This window comes from Artemia franciscana, chromosome 11 (genome assembly GCF_032884065.1).
Source record: "Artemia franciscana chromosome 11, ASM3288406v1, whole genome shotgun sequence".
Classification (NCBI taxonomy): Eukaryota; Metazoa; Arthropoda; class Branchiopoda; order Anostraca; family Artemiidae; genus Artemia; species Artemia franciscana.
In genome coordinates, this window is record NC_088873.1 from 25,950,215 (window position 1) to 25,967,670 (window position 17,456).

Below are 17,456 nucleotides of genomic sequence, written 5' to 3' on the forward strand. Positions count from 1 at the left end.
CTCACATTTCCCCGAGTCAGAACATGTCTTGTATAAGCGGCTTGCGGAATGTCTTGATGAAACATCTCGCAGAAAAAAATCTTGAAGAGAAGAATATATTGATGAAAGAAAATAAATCGAAAAAAAATCGTGAGGAAACAAATTGGTGAAGAAAAAGAAAAAAAAACGCCTTGAAAAAAAAACTTAAAGAAAAACATCTCCTAAAGTACTACGTAAAAACCACGTGTACGCAATACGTTATCCTCAGTTACATCCAGGAGCTCCCCACTCCATGTGTGGGCCCTGAAGAAACAAATCTTGAAGAAAAACGTCTTAAAGATGTTTTTAAAAACGTCTTGAAATGTCCTGAAAAATGTCTTGAAGAATCTCTTCAAGAACAATGTCTTGAAGTAAAATGTCCTTAAATTCGTCTTGAAATGTCCTGAAACGCCTTCAAGAATGTCTTAAAGAAAGTCTTGAAGAAAAAAAATGCATAGGTAACTCTACTGTGTAACAACCAAAGAATTCTCGAAGAAAAAGCATCCAGTGTTATGTTACGGCCAGGTGCACATAATAAACAATACCGCCGTCTTGCCTTGATGAAACCACCCTTAGTTCTTTTCGTGATTAACGGCGAAGAAGAAAAGAGTGAAGCACATGAAATACATAAATGAACTCAGAAATTTTCTTGCATGACCTTGAAGATAAATATCATTTTATGCCAAAGTGAAGTTGCTAATAATATGAACAATAAAGACGGGTATCTCTCCTACTAACAACTACCAACTCTTCCGAGCAATGCACGTAAGTAGAGGAGTGCCAAATTCTTCCACTACGTCCATAGGCACTATTCTTTTCTTCTTCGCCGTTAATCCCGAAAAGAACTAAGGGCAATTTTACCAGTTCAAGACACCGGTATTGTTTATTATCTGCACCTGGCTGTAACATAATACTGGATGCTTTTTCTTCGAGAATTATTTGCTTGTTACACACTAGAGTTACCTATACAATTTTTTCTTCAAGACGTTCTTTAAGGAATTGTTCAAGACGTTTTAAGACATTTCAAGACGTTTGTTCTTCATGATTTGTTTCTTCAGGGCCCACAAATGGAGCGGAGAGCCCCTGGATCTAACTGAGGATGACGTATTGCGCACACGAGGTTGTTACGTAGTACTTTAGGAGATGTTCTTCTTTAAGATATTTTTTCTTCAAGGCGTTGTTTTTTTCTTTTTCTTCAGCAATTTTTTCCTCGAGATATTTTTTTCGAGTCATTTTCTTTCATCGAGATATTTTTTTCTTCAAGATCTTTTTCTTCGAGACGCTTCATCAAGACATTCCGCAAGCCGCTTATTCCGCAACCGCTCAAATATAAGACCCGAGATTTCCCAATCGAGAAGCGCTTTATGCACCTAAACCAAAAAGCAAATGTAATTATTACGATCCAGAAAATAGACTCTATGTGATAGGCTCTTTCACGCTTGGACAATTCAGTGGATTCTTGCATGGATCGACCCATTGCTTTCTCCGTAAGCTATAAATCACGTGTTTCTTATCCCTGGAAACAATTCTCATGGAAGGGAGAAATCGATTAGTAGAAATAGCAAGGGTTAAGTTATGTAAATTTAAATGAGGGTGATGCTATTGTTATTTTTGTCTATTGCCCACAAGTTCTTGGAAACTCAGGGAAACAATGGAAACATACTATGATTATTCATGACCAGTCAACGATTATTTTTAAAGCTATAGCGTAAGATGACAATTTAATTCGTAATTTTTATTGCTTTTTACTTTTGGCAAAACATTTGATCTAATTCAGTATCTTTTTGTCTTTAATTCTATGTAGAATTAATTCTAATTTACATAGAATTCCATAGAATTACATTGAATTCTACATAGATAAAATGTTTAATTCTATCTAGGGCATAAAACTTATAAAACATTTTTTTGAGTGTGTCCTCTCCTTATTTCCAGTGATTTTCTAAACAATTCCTTTATTGTTAAAAAGGGCATAAAATTAAAATGAATATTTTCTTGAATCAGCCCTTTCCATATTCCCTTCAACTAGTGGTTTAATATATTTTCCCCTGTAATACTAAATCCTTCTAAAACATAAAGAAATTGATTTCTAAGACAAGGCAGCCTCCTCCATACATTTCAGATATGGCTCTTACTCTTAGCAAAACATTTGATCAAGTTCAAAATCTTTTTGACTTTAATTTTATATTTCCTTATTGCTGAAAAAGACATAAAATTTAAAACATTTTCTTGAATTAGCCTTCTCTTTTTTCCAGTGATTTTGTAAGAATTTCCCCTTTATTGTTAAAAAGAGCAAATACAAAAAATATTCAAGAAAATGTTTTAAATTGTATGCCTTTTTAACAAGAAAGGGGAATTTTTTCAAAATCACTAGAGATAAGGAGAAGGCTCATTCAAGAAAATGTTTTAAATTCTATGCTATTTTTAACAATAAGAAAATATAAAATTAAAGACGAAAAGATTTTGGATCAAATCAAATGTTCTGCTAAAATTAAAGAGACGATTTAAACTTAGTAGCCATATCTAAAATGCAAGGAGGGGGCTGCCCTGTTTTGAAAACATAATTTCTGTATGTTTTAGAAGTTTTAATTTTACAGGGGGGAATATATAATACCATTGGTTGAAGCAAAGAAGGAAAAGACTTATTCAAAAAAATGTTTTATATTCTATACCCATATTAACACAAAGGGGAGTTGTTATAAAATTGCTGGAAACAAGGAGAAGGCTTATTCAAGAAAATGTTTTAAATTATATGTCCTTTTTAATAATAAGGAAATATAAAATTAAAGACGAAAAGATATTGAATTAGATTAAATGTTTTGCTAAAAGTAAGGAGCAATGTTAAAACTTAATAGCCGTATCTAAAATTCATGGACGGGCCTGCCCTGTTTTTAGAAGGCAATTTCTGTATGTTCTAGATGGATTTAATTTCACAGGGGAAAACATATAAGACCACTGGTTGAAAGGAACAACGAAAAGGCTTATTCAAGCAAATGTTTTAAGTTCCATACCTCTTTTAACACTAACGGAGATTTTTTTTTACAAAGAACTGGGAAGGTAAATTCAACAAAATGTTTTAAATTCTTTGCCATTTTAACAATAAGGAAATATAAAATTAAAGACGGAAAGATATTGAACTAGATCAAATATTCTGCTGAAAATAAGAAGCAACAAGTCCCGGGTTTTAGTCCCAGGTTTGCTGGACCAGTAGTATGGAAGTCCTTACCAATGAGTATAAGGGTATCAGAAAATTTTAGTCAGTTTAAGGGTAGAATGAAGAACCACCTTTTGGGAAGAGATTGATTAAATAATTTAAATGGGATGGCTTATTGTCTTGTGTTTTAACCAGGATTTTTTCCTCTCTCTCTCTCTCTTCTTCTTTATTTTCCTTTTGTTTTCTTTTCCCAATTTTTTGTTTCATTTCATTTCATTTTTTTAATATTGTCAGTATTGTTGTTCATTGAATGTTTATCTGCCACTACTAACAAGTCTTTGACTTTCTAAAGTGGCTGACGTTGTTCTTTTGTATATGGATGACCTGTATTATAAAAGTGTCTTTCTCAAAAATAAAAACTACAAATTAAATACTCATTCTACCCTATCACTTTAAAAACAATTGTTGACTGGTTTCATGCATAGTCATATAGTTTCCTTGATAATCATAACATAATCATAACATGTCTCCATTTTTTCCTTGAATTTCCAAGCATATTTGGGCGAGAGACCAAATAATAATAGCTTCACTCTCATTTAAACTTAGATAGCCTAACCCTCACCATTTCTACTAATCTATTTTTCCCTTCCATGAAAATTATTTCCAGGGATAAGAAACACGTGATTCATAGCTTACAGAGGAAGTAATAGGGATCTTATCGATCCAAGTAAAATCAAGTGAATTGTCCGAGTGGGAAACAGCATATCACACAGAATCTATTTCCGGAAACATGATAATAACATTTGTTTGTTGGTTCAAGTGACTAAGGCTTTACTCGATTGGAAGATCTTGGTTCTTGCGTTCAATTCCTACACCGGGCAGAAACCTTTGATAATGGATTATAAAGGTTCCCCGAATAGGAACGTGCTTTAAATAAGTGACTTGGGGAATACTTTGATGAAATATCTCGAAGAAAAAATCTTGAATAAAAAAACATCGAAGGAAAAGAGTCTCGAAAAAAATTTCTCGAGGAAAAAATGTTGAAGAAAAAGAAAAAAGTCTCGAAGAAAAATATCTTACAGAAAAAAGATCTCCTAAAGTATTAGGTTAAACCCACTTTTGCGGAATACGTCATCCTCAGTTACATCCGGGAGTTCCCCACTCGATTTGCGGGGCCTGAAGAAACAAGTCTTGAAACTTCTTAAAAATAGTATTGAAGAATGTCTTGAAGAAAAATGTCTTGAAAAACCTCTTTGGAATGCCTTGAAACATCTTGAGACATGTCTGAATGTATTGAACGTCTTAAAGAAAATATTCTGGAAGAATATTTTAGGATTCTGGATTCTGGAAGAAAAACATCCAGTATTATGTAACAACCAGGTGTACATAATAAATAATACCGGCGTCTTGCCCTAAGGAAATTGCCGTTAAACTTCTTCGTGATTAACGGTGAAAGAGGAAAGAGTAGTGCCTATGGGTTTTGTCGAAGTATTGCCATCTCAACTACTCACATATTAACAAATCAACTTTTGAAGATAACACATCAGCATATTACATATGCATCTCCGAATTATAGCCAGAAGAAGCATTCGTATATTCGTTCCCTTCACAGCCACAAAGCAAGTCGAAAGGTCTAAAGCAAGATGCTAGCTAGTTTTTTATCTCAAATATGAAGCTTTTCATCCTCAAGTTAAAGTTGCAGTAATATGAACAAAAAAAAAAATATAAAAAAACTGGTAAGTTCTTCTTGATAGCAACTGCTAACTATCCCGTATTACGCACCAATTAACATAAAAATCTAAGAAGGCAATAGCTCACCAGACGAAAGATATCCATCTGAACCCAAACTATAACTTGAAGAAACACAAACATTCATAATCCGCCTCCCACAAACCCACTAAGTAAGTTGCAAGGTCTGGGCTGATTTCTCAAAAATAAAATGTTTGAATACATAACTATGAAGCTAATACCAAATAGAAATTGCTCATAATATGAGCAAAAAACCCTGGAATACTCTTCTAGTAGTAACTGCGAGCTATTTTATATATTGTACTTATTAACAAACAAAGTCTAAAGAACGTGGACTCGACAAATCAAATTTTTTCATCTGAAACTTAATTATAGATAGAAGGAAGTTTAAAAGTACGAAACAATTACGGAGCGGGGAAGAAATATTGAAACATTTCCCACCGCAGCCACGTAGTAAACCACAAGGTCTATATCCCGACGATTAAAAACTTTGTGAACAACGTCACGTCATATGGAAATGCCTTAAGGGTGGGCACAACTAGCCTAACCTCACCATCCTAAAATGTCAAGTAAAACTGTAGAGAATATAGAAATTACTGCTCTGATTGGTTTTCATGTGAAAAAAATGTACTACTGGAGGTAAACATGCTTAGTATGACGCTCACAGGTAGGGTCAGATGGGGCCAATATTTGAGCTTTCGCTTCTAAAGGCATAGATGTAATCGCAAGAGTCAACTAGTGAGTTAAAGAAGCATGGATCATTACCATTTGTGGTAAGAATGAGTTTTTTTTGCAAATAAAGTTTCCTTGCAAGAAAGGATCAAGGTTTGACCTCTCTATCTCTTCTTAATTCAACAAAGCCCTTCTTAATTTAGGAATTAAAAAAGACGCATTTTATTCTGTCTAAACCTTTGCATTTTCAGTTTTTTATAATAAACTTTTCACATTTTTAGAGTAAAATCTTTTTTTCAAAATTCCAAGATTCTTAAGTCGGTTTTCATCAGCATAACCCTTCCCGATTCAAGAATTTTAGCAAATTTCACAAATCTTCTTTCTAAACCTTTCAATTTTTATAGCTAAGCCTTCCATATTTCAAGATTCACAGCCTTTTCTACAAAACACTTCATAATTCATGAATCTTCAGAAATTTCACATTTTCACAATATTGCATTCTTTAAATTCGATTTTCATAACTAATCAATTCGAATTTCAAGAATCACTGTTTTTTCTTAATTAGAAATTCCTTCAACTTCTCTTGCACAATTCCACAATCTTAACAAATTCATATTTCTAAAGTCAATACGGGAAACTCGACAACGGAAAAGCGACTATAAATCATAAGGTAAAAAAAACTTAAAATACAAATTAACACACCAATATCACTTAGACAAACCTAGTATAACCCAGACTACTTTAACAAAATTTTAAAACGAAATTATTTGGGTAAAAATTTGAAAGAGTTAATTTGCTTGAACGAAATTTGAAAAAAAAAACGAAATTGCTTAAACAAAATTTAAAAAGTCGTAACTACTTGAACAAAAAATAAAATATAGTCGAAATTACTTGAATAAAATTTGAAAAAGACCAAATTGCTTGAACGAAAATTTAAAAACTCAAAATTACTCGGAAAAATTAAAAAGAAGAAAACAATTAAAAAAAAAACAACTCTAAATACAGGGATCAAATGTTGGAAAAACTTTACAAAAAAATAAAAAATACACACTTATAAAAATTAAAATTTGAAAACGAATTACTCATGACAAAAATTAAAAATTTAACCTTACTTATATCAATTTTGTCACCAAAAACTTTTGCAATTCAGAAATTTTAGCAAATTTTACATTTTCTTCTTTATAAAGAGCTTAAAGTTTTATATCTTTTACCTAAACCTTTCTCATTTCAAGAATCAAAGATTTTCAGATTTGCAAAGTTCCTACGTCATTTTTCAACAACAAAACCCTCCTCTAATCAAAAATTTTAACTAATTTCGCATTTTCTATTGCATTTTCTACCTTTTAATCTTTGAATTCTAATATTTTTGTGTTCCTTCTCCTTTTCCTCAATAAGTAAAAATAAAACAAAGAGTTTTGAAAAAGAACTGCCCAGTAAAAAAAAATACTTGCGTTCAAATTCAGATTTTATTGAGGGACAACGATAAATACCACTAACATTTATCACAAATATAAAAGTAAATTGCGAAATAACATTTTCGGGAATTTCGAAAAAGAGCTTGAAACTCTAACGCGTCTTATTTTTTTTTTTTTTTTTCTCTAGCACTAGCAGGGGACAGAGCCATTACACAAGCGTCAGAATGTGCAAAAAAGCTAAGTTTTCACATTTGGGTTGTAATTTCTTCCCTTCTTAAAGACGAACATGAATTGGTCACTGGTTCTGATGTCACAAGCAACCCCATCATTTGCATGAAGGAGGAGGGCACTTCCCCCTCCTTCTGATAGAGAAAATTTTCTAGCTTTAACCTTACATTCTTTATAATATAATAATTTTTATAATCAGTTCTCCTAAAATACTGAAATCCAAGTAGCAAAGAAACGAAGCTACATTTTCATTGGAATATGAAGCATTGCCACACTGCGGTAGAAAAATTGTAATAATACTAAAATGAATCTTGGTGAAAAAGGTTAAATATATATATCTTAAATTCTTTTAATGTTCTTCAGTTTTCTTAAATATCTATTTTTTTGCATAGAAGAAACTTCATAAATAATGGAGTTATGGTTCTACAGCTCCTCAAAGATACCGATTCTAAAATTTCTCTTGGACTCTTTTTGTGACAAAACTGTACATGTTTTTTTGTGGGAAATTTTAAGAGGTCTGAAGTAAAACCCATATTTAATACTCTATCCTACCAAAACTCTTGTTAACTTCTTTTTGTCTTCGCCCAAGTTCGAAAAAAAATGTTTTTGTAACGTTTATTGTGTATACTTAAAAAAAAAAATAAAGTAAAAAATACATAAAGTTTACTGATGGAAGTATAGAGCGAAGTTGAAACTTAAAAAGAAAAACAATTATTGCTTCGCAATATATGCAACATATACCTGCAATATTGGTTTAATGTACTGGCGTGTAATAGAAAGTAAGAAAGAAAGAAAAAGTTTATTTGAGCCCTAGGGCCACACACAACATGATTTAACGATACGACACTGCATAGACCACACACTCAATATAAAAAAAATTACTTATTTCAAACACTCGGGCTCGACTGAGCCTCTCCCGCCTTTTCCACATATCGTGCCATTTTGCATATGGTTCCAGGATTCGAAGACCTCAGGATATCAGAAAGCAGCGCCAACCAATGGTCCCCCCAAATTTCATCCCTAAGACTTTCAAGCTCCTGGCACTCCATGAGGAAATGGGCTAATTTATTATCCTCAATTCCGCAATACCCATACTTACCATTTGTATTCTTACTTTTTTTTAAATCTCTGTTCCCTATATACTGGAAGGCAATATCCCCTCAACTAGATCCATGATTTTAAATATTTAAACGGTAAATTTAACTTAAAGTAATAATCTTCCCCAAAAAATGCCTTTTACTTTACTATATTCTTTCAGTGTTTCCGACGAACGTACTAAACAACCCCACTTTTGTATCTCTTGGTCTTTCAATCTCTGAATAATTTCTGGAAGGCATTGTGAGTTTCCGGGTCCGTTTCCTTCCATCCACAAATAAGAGAGGCCTAATTTGTCGAGATTTCTTGATTTGTTGAGTCCAAGTAGTTTTCCTATTAATTCGAAGCAAATCATTACAAGCTTGTTTAGCCAATCGGTCCTCAGGAAGTTGGATTAATATCAGCCAAAACTTAAATACTTGATAAAGGCGGTACAGTTTCAGTGAGAAGATGCCGAAGTCTCCTTTGATTAGATGGTTATGTAATGTCTGGTGCAGCCCGAAAAGTCTTGCTCCGTAATGGATTGCCGGTTTAATTTTCGAATCAAATATTTGCTTATACATTTTTAATGACTTCGACTTTTTCCCTAGGTTATTACGTAATATTGCACCCACTGCTGCTTTACCTAGCTTTGAAATTTCACTCAAATGTTCCTTCCAACCGCAGTTAGGTGTCAGGGTAAATCCCAGATTCCACTACCTTAATCTCTTGTCCTTTGAACCGAAATTTCTCATTCTTAACTAAATTCCTTCATCCTCCTTTATTGAAGATCATTATCTCAGTCTTCCCGATGTTTAGACGTAGTTTCTTCGATTCAAGGTATTCTGCCATCAGGTCAATTAAAATTTGTAATTCACGAGCTGTTTTCGCTACTAATGCCATGTCGTCGGCGAACAGAAGAGCCGAAATCGTTCTGTTGCCGAGCTTAAAGGTTGGGGCCCATCTTTTCTCCAAGAATTCTACAATGTCGTTTACAAATATTCCGAATAGCCGAAGTGACAGGGCGTTTCCTTGTTTCACACCTCTTGTCTGTTGAAATATCCTTGAAACTCCTTTTCCAAACACTCTAACAACTGCTTTTGTACTTCCATACATATTAGCTACCAGCTGTGCAAAATGACCTGGTAGTCCAATTTTAATTTATTACGTTATCAGTAATTCCCTATCCACGCTATCGAAAGCTTTTTGGAGATTTACAAAAGCCACATACAATTTATTTTTTCCTCTTCCATATTTTTCAGAAATATGGTAAATATGTAATATTTCAATATATTTGTGAAGCAGAAACGAAATATCGAAGCAAAAAAAGGATTGGAAGCAAAAAATCTCAAGCAGCCTGCAGAAAATATAAAAAAACTAATTTATATTGCTCTCAATAAGCTTTCATTGCCGATAAAATTGATAAATTTTAGCACTTTTAATGCCTGGTCAGTTTTAAATAAAGCGCTGATTTTTCAGAATTCTACAAATATAGAAAAATATCTTGATTCAGTTTATTTGAACCAGTTTCGCATGTATATGTTCTATACAAAATAAAAATAATTTGTTAATAAAAATAAGTATTTTCTACTATAAAAAATAAGTTTTTTTAATTGATTTTATTTTTATTTAAGAATTAACAATGCTTCTTGACTACGAAGGTCCCTGCGTCGGCCCTGCAGTGCATTCCTGCAGCGTGATTCGATCTCTGGGTCCCGGCTGACCTGAGATTCGATCTCAGGTCAAATCCACTGCCCCACCACAGGACTTTTTTTTAATTGATTTTAGGAAGCTCTAGCTTTTTGAAAGATTTACGGGGCAGTAGTCCTACTCCTGTTTGTGGTAATTGATGTTCATTTTATTTTTGACGTAGTCACTCATTCTAATTTATCATCGTTTAGGGTTTCTATTGGTTGAATTATTATATAACTTAATTTCTTATCACCATAGGTTTTAAAATACTTCTTTAGTGTTCCCTGAAAATTTTCTTGTTTGGAAAATGTCTTTTTATTAGTTAATAACTGTAAATGACAATAACTTTGATTTTAAAGCAAAGAAAATCTTTCAACTGAGAAAGGTTAAGCAGAATATATTATTTTATCTCCACAAACTCGAGTACCTCAAAACTATCCTTCATACAGGGGTTTAAAGGAAAATTTCAGCAGCGAATCTTTCTATTTGAAATATTAAGCTTTAGATGATTTAACATTCACAATTACGTGTTATCTTTTTTAGATCAACGAAATCTGGGACCGGGGTACCTGAGAAATCTGAAAATATGGGAAGAGTGACAATATTCAAAAATCTCTTGCCGTCCCAAATTTCCTAGGACGCAGGTTTATAGTTCTTGTATGTATTCTAATCTTGAAAAAATAAGTTTGGCCAAGTCTGCTTCAATTTAGGTGCCTGTTTTTGAGTATTTTGATTTCCAATAAAATTAAAGTTTGTCGCAGCTTACCATAACGAAAGAATTGGGATAGACATTCACTTCATTATCTAGATGAAATTTTTTTTTTAACAATTTTTGGCTTTGGTTCCAGAGTACCAAGGATTTTGAATACAAGACACATGTGGTTTTTCATCTTCTCCATATGAGTTCTTCTGAAGACTGTACATATTGGCTTACGCTATACAAGTTTAAGCAAAACCTAAAGCAATGAAGTAAGCTAGCTGTCACCCTTAAATTAGCTTCTAGATTTGATGCTTTAAAATGAAGTACCGGTAAGCGATAACCTGATGAATTGAAAAGAAACGCACCTCAATGTTTGATAGGAGAAGAAGGCTTCCACTTGGAAACAGCTCTTCATAAAATATGCCGTCTGTCTGGTTTAAGGGATGTCTATTAATCTTCCAACTGAAGTGTGGAGTATAGTTAGAATAATCGAAATGGTTGTCCTCAAAGAAACAACTAATGGTCAGATTTGCACCCTAGAATCAGAAATAAGCTATTCAGTTCTTTTTGAGAGGGAGGGTACGATCATGTTCAACCAAAGTAAAACAGAACAAGGAAAACAAAACTCTTGTATGTATCGTAGCAAACCCTTATATACGACTCATTTAGCATGACAGCCCAAATAATATCTTGTAAAGCGTGACACACGACTCAAACTGCGTGACACAACCCCCTTGGAAGATTTTGGCAGACACAAAGCCTTACTGGTAAGACTAATCTGGTCTTTTCAAAATCCAAATCGATCTGGCAAAATCAGGACCGATCGGGAGTCCCTGGACAGCTTTCGCCGGTACAAAAGAAGATAAGGCTAGTCGCGATAACAGATTATCACCCCTTCGACACGGCAACTGGCTAAACTAAGTCTGTTCTAAGCGCCAGGTAGAGCTCATGGTGCTCTGCCCTGCTATTAGCTCAAGTATTTACTAATAAAGTACACTTCAATTTGTTTTCTCCTCCTATGAGGAGGATATTTACAACCATAAAATCGGACATACACAAATCCAATAATGAAAATTTTTTAACAGGTCTTATTATATAATTTCATAGCTAAATGATGATTTTCTGCCAGTGATAAGAAAATATACAGCCTGGAATTTAAATGTTCTATATAGTTCTATATATCTATATATGTTCTATATAGGATAATTTTTGTTCTATATGGCTTCCATGATAGTCAATTAAAGGAAACATACTTAAACAAGTTAGCAGCAGCTTCCCCATTGTTATTTGCGTTTAGCCAACAGAGCGCTAAATGATTTAGAAGATTAATTTCACAAACAGAACCAAGGAGTAAAGCAATAGCAAAGGTGATAATCAGGACTGCTTCCTGCCTCGAAAAGTAATAGGAATTGATCCTTATTAAGTTTCAACAGTAAAGCCGTCTTTGAAGTTTATGCGGAACATTAATGACGATAACTTCAAAGGAACTTTGGAAACTGTAAATGAGGTTTCAATCTTGATTTGAGTTCCATGCTGCAAACTTGATAGCGGGGCGGGAGCACTTTCAGAATAAACAAAACTCGGAACTTTAGGCGAACTATTTATAAATTCCGAATCTTAGATCTTTTGGCTATTAAATAGGAAAGTTATCACTGAAGTTGTTTTTATGAATGATTTTTGGTTAGTTAAACTAACTTCTTTTAAAGAACAAATTACGGCGATCATATTCAAAACATATAGAAATTATATTTTATGCAAGAGGGCTGCCACTTCCCTTAGCCCCACGAATCAAACGAATGCAAGAGCTATTTTCCAATGAAAAGTGAAAAACTTTTCACTACAATATAAAAAGAACTAACACTACAATACAATAAAAAACCTCTTTTATGGAAAGAATTGACGCACCCATAAGAACTTCTTCTTTCTTATGCTAGAGTTCAACTTATTTCCCATCATTTTTTTACAATAAATATATGTAATTTTTTATAAGTTACAGTCCATTTAAAGCAACCACTGGCACTACAAGAAGGGAGCAGCCATCGGTACTGTATGTTCTTTCCAATCATACTTCTCTGAATGAAGGTGTGGGAGGAGTAAGCTTCATTTACCACATTGATCCAAATTCTGATAAGTTTGAAAAATTTAATATAAGGTGCACATAGACCTAAAGATACGCAACTTTTGGAGTTTCATCCTCCATCCACCTCCCATGAGGATCGGTTGACTTATTCCGTAATACTTATTGCGAAATCGTTAGTATTACTATGTTAATGTGAGATAATAGCCGTTCATTTCATTCAGATTGTGTATCAAACCATTTATGGTAGCGATAGGTAAAAAATAAAATAAAATATATCCTTGTCAGAGAAATGCATAAAAGTGACTTTCGATTTGTAAATGATTCTGAAAATGAAGGTAGAAGCGAAGGAACTGAATGTTGGTTCGACCTCATAAAGCTCAAGATTACTCATTAAAATATATTAACATCGGAAAATCTGCATAGTTTTTGAAATTGTTGTCATGCATTTTTATGCAGCAATAAGTTATACATAGTTACAAATCCAAAAGGTATACATAAAGCTACAGATTTATATGTATTCTGAAAACAATGAGCGGTTATTATATGCTGTTTAAGCAGCAATACTTACAGCTACACAATCAACACGATTGTACCCCAGATATTAGGAACAGTCACTAAAATATTTTTATTTTTTGTAAGTGGAGACTGCTGCCCCGGAAAGCATGTCTCTGGAACAGAAAATTCACGCGGCTTCATCACAGGTCCTTCAGGTCAATGTGAAGGGAGGGCTTACCCATAACCTCCTTTCATTGGAGTTGTATATGGGACTAAAAGTGGAATATGGGTATGGTATTATGATAGCTCTCTCTTATTGCGTTTTTGTCTTAGTTTTTCACTGAAAAGCATTAGTTTTCAAATAGAGAAGCATCACGATTATAATTCTGCTTTAGCGCAAAGATTATTTACCGGATCAACCTCATATTTTGGAAGACCCTGTTTTATTGTGATGGGGATACATGAGCCCTTATTCTTGAAGCACTGTTATACAAGATTAAATCATCAGTCTAAAACGTGGGGGGGGGCGGTTGGATGGATTATCAGTTACATTAATCTTCAGTCAAAGTTTGTATGTGCTGTATCACTGCTCCGGGGAGAAGCGTTCTGATACAAGAGCAACGTGACAAAAAAAAAAAAAAAAATTCTCACCAAGGTATTTTGAGAATGAAAGGAGCTGTGTTTATTTTAAACATTAAAATTTGTATTTAAAGTTTCACATGGCAATGGTTAAATTGAACACGTGAAATCATTAAATGGCTACGTTTGATGCAATCCGAATCCTTTCAGGAAAACTTTTGTCAGATTATAGTGTAAAAGGTGATGGTGAGACTCAGGGCGGTGTTAGTCCCATTCATATGTAGGATAGCTCCTGTTTATCTAAAGTTTTAAGGCCCATCACTACTTTCATTCAGAAAAATAAATTTTGGTCTCACAGATATCTAATAACTATGCTGGACAGACTAAGACTTTGGTTGACTTGCTCATGTATGTAGCTAGTTTGTTTTATAGGTTTTGGTCAGGAAACAGATTTGTCTTGAAGACCTCTATAAAGATATACCGAAAATCAATTATAAATAGTCAGTTGAACTAATAGGCAATTAAGGGGGAGAGAAAAATAGAAAGGCAGAGCTGTAGAATGAATGGAGAGAGAGTAAGAAAAAGGAGGCATAAAGAAATAGTTAAACAATTATGACACCTTTTTATAGCAGGCTATAGTTAAGCAAGGAAGCGTATGTATGTTAGTGGATTCGATGCAAAATCTCAAAATTACAAATTCTTTATTGAAATCAAAGCTCACATGCTTGAAGCTGTTAATCTGTCACCCACCCTATTTCAAAAATAATGCCAATTATTTTATATTATATAGTATATATATATATAATATATACTTATATATAACAATAAGTTCACAGAAAGCTTCAGACGCCTCCAAAATTAACTTAGCGTGTAGCATGTTCTGCAAAAATGCTAACTTCTAAAAAATTCATTGGAGTGTATGTAGCGCAATTGTGTAAGCGTTTTAAATCAAGCTCCATAAGAAAATTAAGAAGCTACATTTGATTATAGAGCTCAGATCGAATTAAACATCGACAACAAGGTGTTCTAAATTTTCTTAAAAATATCAAGCTATATAAAGAAAAGAGAGGATGCAATTTTTTTCGTAACTAAAAATAATCCAAAAGGAAATATCAATCTTCTTCTTTTTCTATGAATTGAATGCTTTCTGTATCACTATATGAGTGGTAGCGATACCTTAGTTGTATTTAATTCCTACTACTACTACTAATAACTCACTGCAGCACCAAGCCGCCTGAGGCCAACACAGCTACGCATGCTCCTCCTTCAACATAATCTATTCAAGGACTCCCTCTTTACATTCTCCCAGGAAGTTCCCATTTCCTTCAAATCTTTATTTTTGACATCCTCCCAACCCAGACAAGGACGACCTGCTTTCCGTGTAGCCCCAGACGGTTGGCCAAAAGGACAATCTTTGGCAATCTGTCATCCCTCGTCCGCAGAACGTGGCCTAGTAAACTCAACCTTTCTTTCATTATAGCCCTAGAAAGCGGGATTGAACCACATTTTTCGTACAACCTACTGTTTGAAATACGGTCAGTCAGCCGGGTACCCAGAACAATCCGTAGGCAATTTCTCTGGAAAACATCTAGTAAATTTTCATCTGCTTTTCGGAGCGCCCATGCTTCAGAGCCGTATTTGACCACTGTCATCACTGTAGCTTCCAATATTCTAATCTTGGTTTGCAGACTTTTCTTCGCTGCTACCACCGTCTTTACTAATAATACTACCAAGGTAAGTGAAGCTGCCATCTTCACTTAGTGAACCTTTTCATCTTCACTTATTCCTAGCCTTAGTGATTTAGTTTTCTTCACATTAATTTTCAAGCCTATCCCAGCACACTGAAGTCACAAAACCTCTAAAAGTTCATTCATTTCGCCCACACTTTCATCTAATATGCAAGTCCAGGAGCATTTTTCCTCCACATTTGATTCCGTGGTCTCCAATTGCCTTTCCTGTGCTCCTTCAGACGAAGTCCATCAAAATTATCCATATAAAGGGGGATAGAACACAACCTTGATGAACTCCTGACTTGATACAAAACCAGTTGCTAACCTCTTTTCCTACCTTAACTGCAGCAGTATTATTCTCATACATAGCACAAATCACTTTAATGTATTTTTCTGGTATACAATATAAGGATAAGACCTTAGCATATTTTCAAAATGTTCCACCCATCTTTCTTCAACTTTTCCTTATCACTAATTGTGGCCCCATTTATATCTTTAACTGGGACTAGTCCGGATTGGCTACTCCCTTTCAATTTATTAACATGCCAGTATAATATTTTACTGTTGTGCCGTCTAACCGCATCTTCCAGATCTTCAGCAATTTTATCCATGCCTATGACACCATCAGCAACTTCACAAATTGTTTTTCTAAAATTATCCCATCCATCCTCCATATTGTCAAATTTTAAGCTCTCAAGTTTAGTATCTAACTGTTCCTGGAAGTTTTTTTCTCAAATTTTCATCCTGGAGTCTACCAACATCATAACTTTCCGGGAGGTGGTATGCAATATACTTGATTTTATTTTTGCCACTTTTGGCTAAGTTTGCTATTATTCAATAAAATTATCGACCACAGTCAAATTTTCTTGACTACTGAGAGAATCCATATTATTTGTTTTTTTAGATACCTAGAGCTTGTTTACGAGCTCGTTTACAGACGCTTTCACTTACCTTAGTAACCGAGGCACTTAATGGTGACAGAATAACTCTTGGTTGAACTTCAACACCAACAGACACCCATTTTTTGAACTCTTGCCCTTTCGGCATTAAACAATCTTCAATATGGCAAACGTATACCCCCGAATCGTATCTTGAGGCCTTTTTTACTTCAAATGAACTTGAAAAACAACCGTCAATCTGTACTTCATTCTCTCTTATTGACATTCGCCTGAAAATGATACAGAAAGTTTATTAGTTTGAAAATTATGCTACCGCTTTTTTAGCAGTAATCTTAAACCAATGAATTATCTTAAGCTACAGTAATCTGGAATTCTGACCGATTGCAAGGCTATCAAGTAGATTTATCTTCAGCCATGTAGGTCCTTGGGACAATTTACTGAGAGGGCATGAACAACTTTGTCAGAAAAATTATTACATAGCAACGGGTCTCCCAAGGTTATTTATTTTTCTTGGTTACTTTGCAAAGAAGGTCAGGGAAACATGGTAGGGCCCTTTCGATTGAAAATTAAAATTTTAGGATTTGTAAAGGGCAAAAAGTAATTGAAGGAATACTAGACTTTTCTCTATTGCCCTTGTTTTGCCAGAGACACACTTACTTTGTCCGAGGGCAGTAGAAAAAAATATATAGAGATAGTTGTTTCGCTCAAAATGAGCGAAAAGCAAAACAAAATATGCTTCTAATGAGAAACGACCAACACGATCTTAAGAGCAAGCGCATAAAATTATCAATTTTCGCCTGTTTTTCACCAATAGGTTTTACTGGAAAGTGGGCATGATTTATTTCTTTTCGCAAATTCATTTTCGCTATGAATTTTTTACTGCTGAGATTAAACTTTATGATTGTTATAAATCCTGGATCATCCTTGGATGAAATTTTTTTTTTTTGACTAGACAGTTTCTTTTTTCCAGTTAC

The 17,456-nt window shown here is 34.0% G+C and overlaps 1 protein-coding gene across 11 annotated transcripts in view; it reads right to left on the bottom strand.

Moving 5' to 3' along the window:
- Positions 1-17,456, bottom strand: part of LOC136033020 (uncharacterized) — a 408,980-nt gene that overhangs the window by 90,323 nt on the left and 301,201 nt on the right. For all 11 annotated transcript variants that reach the window (XM_065713569.1, XM_065713568.1, XM_065713566.1 and 8 more), the window contains 2 exons: positions 16,535-16,751; positions 11,065-11,235 (listed from right to left, as the gene is read on the bottom strand). In XM_065713569.1, coding sequence (XP_065569641.1) covers positions 11,065-11,235; positions 16,535-16,751 — 388 coding nt within the window. The remainder of the gene's footprint in view (positions 1-11,064; positions 11,236-16,534; positions 16,752-17,456) is intronic.